The 9,298-nt window shown below is 53.2% G+C and overlaps 2 protein-coding genes across 4 annotated transcripts in view; both read left to right on the top strand.

Annotated features, from left to right (window-relative positions):
- The first annotated feature begins 1,438 nt into the window (after positions 1–1,438).
- On the top strand, positions 1,439–5,952 carry CALR (calreticulin). The gene is made up of 9 exons (XM_008048029.2): positions 1,439–1,642; positions 2,006–2,107; positions 2,301–2,504; positions 3,057–3,151; positions 3,253–3,462; positions 3,544–3,657; positions 3,741–3,884; positions 5,032–5,124; positions 5,208–5,952. Exons 1-9 carry the CDS (start codon positions 1,552–1,554, stop codon positions 5,403–5,405), a joined length of 1,251 nt encoding a protein of 416 aa, XP_008046220.1. The 5' UTR covers positions 1,439–1,551; the 3' UTR covers positions 5,406–5,952.
- Positions 5,953–9,041: 3,089 nt separating this feature from the next.
- Positions 9,042–9,298, top strand: part of RAD23A (RAD23 homolog A, nucleotide excision repair protein) — a 6,655-nt gene continuing 6,398 nt past the window's right edge. For all 3 annotated transcript variants that reach the window (XM_008048028.1, XM_021707546.1, XM_008048027.1), the window contains exon 1: positions 9,042–9,259. In XM_008048028.1, the coding sequence (XP_008046219.1) occupies positions 9,188–9,259 (72 nt within the window). In that variant the 5' untranslated portion in view covers positions 9,042–9,187. The remainder of the gene's footprint in view (positions 9,260–9,298) is intronic.

The raw sequence follows: 9,298 nt of genomic DNA, 5'->3' as shown, positions 1-9,298 counted from the left end.
GGGGAAGGTAAGGTAAGCAAGACCTCAGGCAGGAAGCAAAGGACACAGGTCTGGGGGGTAAGGGGGAGAGTCAGTGGCAGCTCTGGGGTGGTCACCCCGGACTCAGGCATCCTCAGGAGGGGGGCCAGACTAGGCAATACTGGATACTGTCTGGGGGAAGGGGCAGAACCCCAATTTCCCCAAGACTCCTCATTCCTCCGTTGTTTTTTTTCCCTCATTTTTCATTCTTCCCTTTCCCATACTTGCAAGATTCCACTCCTAACCCCTTTCATAATCCACTCCCGGGTTCCCAGTCCCAGGTCCTTTTACTCAGAGTTTGGAAAACCCCCAGCTCTTCTTCCTCCTTCCTATAGCTGGGGGCAGGGTGCTCCTGTTAGTCACGTGCCTCTAGCTTTAGAAGACTCTAGACCCAAGGGTCCTGCCCGTCTCCCTAAGACCTTATCTTTCCTACCATCTGTGTCTTTTTTTCTTCCCCAAACGGAACCCCCTGCCCTATAGCCGTTTAATTGCAAAAGTCAGGCCGTTTGTGGCAGACCACAAGACAGCGACCCCTTTCATTTACCAGTTGAGAGGGGAGGCTGCATGCTGGCTACTCTCCCTACCCCCTACCCTAGGAGCCCCAGCCTACAGTCACATCATTGAGCCTTCTGCGCTTCCTCCTCTCTGGCCCCGGACAGCTCTAAAAACTTTAAAAGCATTTCTGCTGGGTGGCATCTGGCCAGGGTTGCCCCACTTGGCCACTCAGGAGCGTCTGTCACCTCAGAGAGGCTAAGTGACTTGCCCGGGTCACACAGCAGCAGTCTGACAGGCTGCCAGGACACTAGGGGGCGGAGGAGGGAGAGCTGGCACCCTTCCCACGTGCCTGCATGGCTGCAGCACCGAGGTGCAGCCAAGCCCCAGGATCGCAACCCCTGAGCTTTGCCCCTTGGTGGGCGGGGGTGAGGGCGCGGTGCGGGCAGCAGCGTTTGGGTGGAGGTTCCAACAAATGCAGGGAAAGAAGTGCTAGAAAAGCCTTGTCCACCCCCTCCACGTATAGGAACTAGGAGGAGCAAAGATAGGGCAGGAGCAGGGCCCGGTCCCTGGTCTTGGTCCCGGTCCCGGTCCCGTGCAGACACCAGCACTCGCGCGGGTTCTTTAAACGCCCAAAAGGGGAGCGTCGCGAGCGAGTGAGGGCGGGTTGGGCTGAGGTCTGGTCACATGACCCGGCCTGAAGGGCTCGCGGCCCCCACCCCATCAGCGGGCGTCCCCCACATCGCGTGGTCGATCCTCATTGGCTGTTGGTACGGCCAATAGAAATCGGCCATCTGGGAACCCAGCGTTCCGAGGTACAGCCTAACATGCTGAACCGACGGAAGTCCAATAGAAAGGGACGACCGTGAGCAAAGGCCAATGATAAGGTGCGGAGGGCGGGCCCAAGCGGCGGGCCATGCTGGGTTGAGAGGCGGGCAGGTATAAAAGTGCAAGGCGGGCGGCGGCGTCCGTCCCCACTGCAGAGCTGCTGCCGGAGAATCGTTTTAAAGGGCCCGCGCGCCGCCGCCCCCTCGGCCCGCCATGCTGCTATCCGTGCCGCTGCTGCTCGGCCTCCTCAGCCTGGCCGCCGCCGAGCCCGCCGTTTACTTCAAGGAACAGTTTCTGGACGGAGGTAACGCCTGGTCTCGTCTCGAGGCCTCCCAGACGACGCGGCCGGCCCCCCAGCCTCGATCTGCGTTGTCGCCTGTAATTACCCCTCAGAGGGCCAACACTGTGGCCGCCGGGGACTAGAGCCGTGGGCGATCCCTCTTCTACGTTCCTGGGGAGCGTGGAAGGCGCAGCAGGCTCCCGCGGCGGGAGTTAGGGTTTAACTGAGGATCTCTTAAGCCGCCTGAGGTGTCAAGCTAGAGGTTGGCGTGAGGAGAGTCGGGGGATCTCAGATCCTTTCCTGTCACCAATGGCTCCCGACATGTTTGGTCGCGGGGGAGGGGGGGTGTCAGCACGGCAGCGCTGACCTGCCTCTCTGACCCCCTAGATGGATGGACCCAACGCTGGATTGAATCCAAGCACAAGTCAGATTTTGGCAAATTCGCTCTCAATTCCGGCAAGTTCTATGGTGACCAGGAGAAAGATAAAGGTAAGAGCCCGGGCGTGGGCACTCAGATCCAGGAGGACTTCCTTGTGGAAGCGGTAGTCGGCACACCGAGCCTGGACAGTCTCCCAGGAGCGGAGCAAGGGAGGTGGAGGAAGGGAGAATTGCCTGTATCCCCAAGGTCTAGGGTCCTCGGGAGACGGGACCCAACGGTGACCTCACTGCCACCCAATCTCAGGATTGCAGACCAGCCAGGATGCCCGCTTTTATGCTCTGTCGGCTAGATTTGAGCCCTTCAGCAACAAGGGCCAGACTCTGGTGGTGCAGTTCACGGTGAAGCATGAGCAGAACATCGACTGTGGGGGCGGATACGTGAAGCTGTTTCCTGATGGTTTGGACCAGGCGGACATGCACGGAGACTCAGAATACAACATCATGTTTGGTGAGGGGCTGGTGCTGACCTCTTTTGCATTAGTTGGAGGGAGACTCCACGGGTTCTTTATAACCCATGAAAGTGATTTTGAGAGTATAGAAAGCCGCCTGAATAATCACGTTATATTTTCTGATAGGGAAGAGGTGCTTAGGGGACAGATCACATTTAGCAGGAACTTATTGCATTATGGTTGCACTTCTAGACTGTTAAAATGGTATGTATGTAGGTATTTTCCAGTTTTACAAAGCAGGATGCTGAGTTCTAGATCACTTGTTTTTTGCCTTTTAACTTAAGGACCCGCCCACAGCCCATTCAGGACAGAATCAGGGTCTGAGCCTTATCTTTTCAGCCTTAACAATCCCGAGTTTAAGAACCAGGTCTTCAGGCAACCCCTTTGGGTCCCCCTCACTGTGGGAGCTTTTCTGTCCTCTCAATAAATCTTGCTTTCTCACTTAAAAAAAAAAGAAAAAAAGAACCAGGTGTTCCTTTTGTAAAGAGTGGGTGAGGGCCTCTAAATGGTGTGCAATCTCCGACTCTTAACTTGATCTGCTTCCCACCTAGGCCCTGACATCTGTGGTCCTGGCACCAAAAAGGTTCATGTCATCTTCAACTACAAGGGCAAGAATGTGCTGATCAACAAGGATATCCGTTGCAAGGTGTGCCTGGGGGTGGTGGCAGATGGCAGTCATGGGAGACTCAGAGGTCTGGGACTCAGAGCCGAGTGGGGGGGGGCATGCTCATCTCCTGTCCTCTTCAGGATGATGAATTTACACACCTGTACACACTGATTGTGCGGCCGGACAACACCTACGAGGTGAAGATTGACAACAGCCAGGTGGAATCGGGCTCCTTGGAAGATGATTGGGACTTCCTGCCACCCAAGAAAATAAAGGATCCTGATGCTTCAAAGCCAGAAGACTGGGACGAGCGGGCCAAGATTGATGACCCCACAGATTCCAAGCCTGAGGTTGGTGCTTTGGCAGGGTCTCTCCACTTTGAGGGATGTGGAGATGAACTCGGCCACCTCTGACCTCTTCATGTCCCCCAGGACTGGGACAAGCCTGAGCACATTCCTGACCCTGATGCTAAGAAGCCTGAGGACTGGGATGAAGAGATGGATGGAGAGTGGGAACCGCCAGTGATTCAGAATCCTGAGTACAAGGTGAGCTTGGCTCTGAGCCTGGCTCAGGCTCACAGTGGGGAATGCATCAACCTCGCTCACCCTGTGGTGTCCTCCTTCCACAGGGCGAGTGGAAACCCCGGCAGATTGATAATCCAGATTACAAGGGTACCTGGATCCACCCGGAAGTTGACAACCCTGAGTACTCTCCTGATCCCAGCATCTATGCTTATGAAAACTTTGCTGTACTGGGCCTGGATCTCTGGCAGGTGAGACATGGCAGATCCTCAAGTGCTCAGGGTCAGCCAAGAGGAAAGCATAGGATTCAAACCCTGGCAGATCTGACCCAAACAGTGCTTTTTCTTCCTGGTCTGTCCCTGAGGGGTCCTCACAGCAACCCCTTTGAGGTTCTATTTATGTGCTAAGTATTTTTTCGCAAATCAACTTAACTACCCCTAAGTACCTAGAAGGTGGTCAGATACATTAGCAAATTGGGTTAGACCAGGTGCAGTGACTCATGCCTATCATTCCAGCACTTTGGGAGACAGAGGCAAGAGGACTGCCTGAGTCCAGGGATTTGAGACCAGCCTGGGTAACTTGGTGAGACTTCATCTCTACAAAAAAATTTAAAAATTAGCCAGGCATGGTAGCTGACTGTGGTTCCAGCTATTAGGAAGGTTGAAGCGGAAGGATCACCGGAGCCCAGCAGGTCAACACCGGGATGGCTGTGAGTGTGCCACTCCAGCCAGGCAACAGAGTGAGGTTCCGACTCAAAAAAGACAAAAATTCAGTTTCACCCAACTTTGATTCTTTTTTTTTTTCTTTTTTTGAGTTGGAGTTCCAAGTAGCTGGCACTATAGACACACACCACCATGCTTTGCTAATTTTTGATTTATTGTAGAGATGAGGTCTTGCCAAGTTGCCCAGGGTGGTCTCGAACCCGCAGGCTCCCAAAGTGCTGGAATTATAGACATCAGCCACCACACCTAGCCTGAATTTTTGTCTTTTGGTCACTGAGGTACCTTCTACTCTTAGGATAGTTCCTGGCATTAATAGGTACCTGAAAAATATCTGAACCAAGAGACTAAGTCTTAGATGAAGACACCTAGGTGCAGAGAAGTGAAATTGGTAGCCCAGGTCATATACAGCCCCAAGTCAAGAAATCTAGGTTTAGGGAAGTGAAATCAGTAACCCCAGGTCATATAGAAAGTGGCAGGGCTGGGGTTTGAACCCATGCAGTGCAGCCCAACCCCATAATCTCTGTCTCCTTAGCTGCGGTGTCAGCAGCGTTAATGCTCATCTGGACAGATGCAGGCAGCAGGATGTAGTGGTTATAGGAACACAGTTGGGAGCGGTGTCCAAACCAAGGGCTATTGGCTGTCACCTCTGAAAAACCTCCCTCCATTCTTCCCCCAGGTCAAATCTGGCACCATCTTTGACAACTTCCTCATCACCAACGATGAGGCTTATGCTGAAGAGTTTGGCAACGAGACGTGGGGCGTCACGAAGGTGAGGCCGGTCCCAGTTCTGATTTGGGTGGTGGGCAGGGCTGGCAGGGGTGCTGGTGCTGACGTGTTGGTCTGTGCGTGCAGGCAGCAGAGAAGCAAATGAAGGACAAGCAAGATGAGGAGCAGAGGCTGAAGGAAGAGGAAGAGGACAAGAAGCGCAAGGAGGAGGAGGAGGCTGAGGACAAGGAGGATGAGGAGGACAAAGATGAAGATGAAGAAGATGAGGAGGATAAGGAGGAAGACGAGGAGGAAGATGCTGCCCGGGCCAAGGACGAGCTGTAGAGGCCTCGCCTCCCGCCTCCAGGGCTGGACTGAGGCCTGAGTGCTCCCGCCGCAGAGCCGGCCGCGCCAAATAATGTCTCTATGAGACTCGAGAACTTTCCTTTTTTTCCAGGCGGGTTTGGATTTGGGGTGGATTTTGGTTTTGTCCCCCCTCCCCTACTTTTTTTTTTTTTTTTTACTGGTGTTTTGTCTTTGATTCTCAGCCCTTGCCCCTGGTTTTCATCTCTTCATTGACATCTTTCCCTGCCTCTGCCCCCTTCTCTTCCTGAATCCCTTAGCTCCCCTCTAGCCCAGGGGCTGCAGTATGGAGGAGAAGCTACAGGCCTGAGATTCCATCTGCTCTTTTCCTGGAGCCCAGAGGGGGGCAGGAGAAGGGGTGATGACCCCAGCTCCCCAGCACTGAGGAAGAATGGGGTTCTTCCCATCTCCCCCTTCTCTTTCTTCCCTGACTGGGCCACTTCTGGATGGGGCAGTGGGACCCAGCTCAGCTCACACTGAGAATGTAAGAACTACAAACAAGATTTCTATTAAATTAAGTTTTGTGTCTTCCTCCTATGTCTCCTTCTGGGGAGAACAGATACCAAAGAATCATAGGTGACTGTTTTGGAGGGTGTGGCTCCCAAGAAGGCTCATTTTTCAGCTGTTGCTAAAGAGTTGGCTGGGTATTCCACAGAATTATGGGGGCCTTTATTTACCCTATAATCCCCAAACCAATGAGAGAATGACTGTTGCTGCTGTAAATATTTCACATATTAACTCACTGGATCCTTGCACCTAACTGGTAAGTTTTGGTTCTAGTGCCAGTCTGACTGGGAAGACAGATGTCCAAAACTTAAAACTTTTTTTTTTTAGTTGGAGTCTCACTCTGTCACCCAGACTAGAGTGCAGTGGCCAGTCCCGGCCACCGCAGCCTTGACCTGCTGGGCTCCGGCAATCCTTCCACCTCAGCCTTCCAAGTAGCTGGAACTACAGGCATGCGCTACCACACCCGGCTAATTTTTGTTTTATTGTAGAGATGAGGGCTCGTCAAGTTGCCCGGGCAGGTCTCGAACCCGCAAGCTCAGGCTGTCCACTCACCTCAGCCTCCCAAGGCGCAGATTACAGGCTGAGCCACTGAGCCCAGCTCGAACTCACATCTTAGTCTCTGTTGCATACGTGTATATTTTGCAGAGCCATATGTAACCCCCCCTTTTTTTTTTTGAGACACTGATGTCTGTGACCCAGGCTGGAATGCAGTGGCACAATTATAGCTCACTGTAATCTCAAACTCCTGGTTTCATGCAGTTCTCCCTTCTCAGCCTCCCAGGCAGCTGGGACAAGTGCATGCCACCATGCCTAACTGTAGAAATGGAGTCTTGCCATGTTGCCCAGGCTGGTCTTGAAATCCTGGCTTCCCAAAGCATATTGGGATTATGGCATGAGCCACTGTGCCACTTGCCTGTTAAAGAGCAAAACTACATAGGGTCAGTGAGTAAACATGTATGCTTACCAGGCACGGTGGCTCATGCCTATAATCCCAGCACTTTGGGAGGCCGAGGTGAGAGGATTGCCTGAGCCCACGGGTTTGAGACCAACCTGGGCAACTTGGTGAGACCTCATCTCTACACAAAATCAAAAAATTAGCCAGGGGTGGTGGCATGTGCCTGTAGTTACAGCTACTTGGAAGGCTAAGGTGGAAGGATCACCTGAGTCTAGCAGGTTGAGACTGTGGTGGCCAGGAATGTGTCACTGCACTCAAGCCTGGATGACAGAGTGAGACTCAAAAAAATACATATGTATACCAACCAGTGGTGTTAAAAGCTATCAGTTAATTTTATAACCAAGGAGATAGGCTCAGAGGTGATATGTAACATGCAAAGGGACCCATTATCTTCAGGGTCAAGTTGGGAAAGAGGTTGACCCAAGGGAGGGAGGAGAGATGGGAGATGGCCTGGGACTACTGAGGCTGGCCAAAGCACTCTCTGTTGGGGTTCGTGAGGTTCCCATTCATGTGCGCTAGAAGATAGGAAGTCTGTTCCTTGTTGCAGGAGAGGTAAGGATTCCTCAACTGGCCCTGGCCAACTCTGGTGGAAGTTTCTAGAATCAGGGCTTACAGTGGAGGAGGATAACAGGTGGTACAGTTGGACAGTGGATGAGGTGACTACTTAATACCTGGCTAACACATATGGTTGTGCTGAGAAGAGCGCGTCTGGAGGATAATGAATGGTTCAGGACATGGAAATGTTGCCCCAGCCTCTGGCCTCCCTCTGGTCACCCCTCCCATACTCCAGCAACTAGCTAGGAGACCCAAATTCAGCCTCACCTCCACCCAGCCCCTCTTGGCAAACCAACTCCTCCTGTTCCTTAGACTAGCCTCTTTCATGCTTCCATTCCTCCAGAGATCCTGTGGCCCTGCCCAACCCCAGTGGGAAGTCTCCAGGATTGATGCATCCAGGAAGAGTTATGGAGCAAACTCTATTCAATATAGGGAGGCTTTGAAAGTTAACATCTGCTGGGCACGGTGGCTCATGCCTGTTATCCCAGCACTTTGGGAGGCCGAGGTGAGAGGATTGCCTCAGTCCAGGGGTTTGAGACTAGCCTGGGCAACATGGTGAGACCTCCTCTCTATGATAAGTAAAAATAACGGCATGGTGGTGTGTGCCTGTAGTTTCAGCTATTTGGAAGGCTGAGGTGGAGGGATCGCCTGAGCCTAGCAGGCAGAGGCTGCGGTGGCTATGAGACTGCACACCACCCTGGGTGACAGAGTGAGACTCTGACTCGGAGAAAAAAAAAAGAAAAAGAAAACATCTTCGTTACATATTTTTGGGTCAGATTGGGGATAGTGGGGTGAACAAAGCGATGGAAGACCCATGAACTAGAACCGTAGGTTCATTCAAAAAATCCAGATCTCCCCCAAGGATGAATGAATGAGGCCACAAATGGCCCTGTGCCCCAGCTTAAACATTTGAAAAAAAAAAAAAATTTTTTTTTCTTGAGTTGGAGTCTCACTCTGTCGCCCAGACTGGAGTGCAGTGGCACACTCCTGGCCACCGCAGCCTCGACCTGCTGGGCTCCGGCGATCCTTCTGCCTCAGCCTTCCAAGTAGCCGGAATTACAGACGCGCGTTGCCACGCCCGGCTAGTTTTTTTTTTTTCATTTATTGTAGAGATGAGGTCTCGCCAAGTTGCCCAGGCGGGTCTCGAAGATCCCGCGGGCTCAGGCAATCCACTCACCTCAGCCTCCCAAAGCGCGGGATTACAGGCTGAGCCACCGACCCCGGCCAAAATTTACAAATTTCTGATGACCTTTCCGGTGTTATTTCTAGTGTTGAGTAACTATCACTTTGGAACAAAGATTTCTTTACGGAGGACGTGCAAATCAATGTCTATAGCATGTATGGATGCACAAGCAAGTCTGTTCAACGTCAAAAAACTAATTTGGGCGCGAAAAAGTGGGAAGGGACGTCGGGGCCGTTTTGCGTTCACATGACGTCACCGCTAACGGGCATGGCGTCATTCTCTGGAAGCCACAGGACAAATGTTTGGGCCGAGCTAGAAGCCCCCACCCCTCCCGCAAAGCAGAGTTTAGTCTGCGCATGCCTGGCCCGAGAACGCGATCGTGCGCATGCCTAGAAAGGCCGGGGAGGGGGCGGTGAATGCAGGTCACGTGCGCTGGTGGACAGCGCGCGCATCGCCTGCCCCGGAAGCGGTCGACGCGCGGCGCGGCTGGGCGCTAAGATGGCGGCGGCGTGAGTTGCATGTTGTGTGAGGATCCCGGGGCCGCCGCGTCGCTCGGGCCCCGCCATGGCCGTCACCATCACGCTTAAAACGCTGCAGCAGCAGACCTTCAAGATCCGCATGGAGCCTGACGAGACGGTGTGGGCCGGGCTGGAGCTCGGGGGCGGGAGCGACGGG

Source organism: Carlito syrichta, unplaced genomic scaffold, assembly GCF_000164805.1.
Source record: "Carlito syrichta isolate Samal-C Ts95f unplaced genomic scaffold, Tarsius_syrichta-2.0.1 Scaffold120465, whole genome shotgun sequence".
NCBI classification, from domain to species: domain Eukaryota; kingdom Metazoa; phylum Chordata; class Mammalia; order Primates; family Tarsiidae; genus Carlito; species Carlito syrichta.
This window is presented reverse-complemented; position numbering and strand designations above follow the sequence as displayed.

Coding starts and splice junctions, on each gene's coding strand:
- CALR (XM_008048029.2), top strand. CDS start 1,552: ATGCTGCTATCCGTGCCGCTGCTGCTCGGCCTCCTCAGCCTGGCCGCC. Junction 2,108..2,300: donor TGACCAGGAGAAAGATAAAG/GTAAGAGCCCGG, acceptor ACCCAATCTCAG/GATTGCAGACCAGCCAGGAT. Junction 3,885..5,031: donor TGGGCCTGGATCTCTGGCAG/GTGAGACATGGC, acceptor TTCTTCCCCCAG/GTCAAATCTGGCACCATCTT.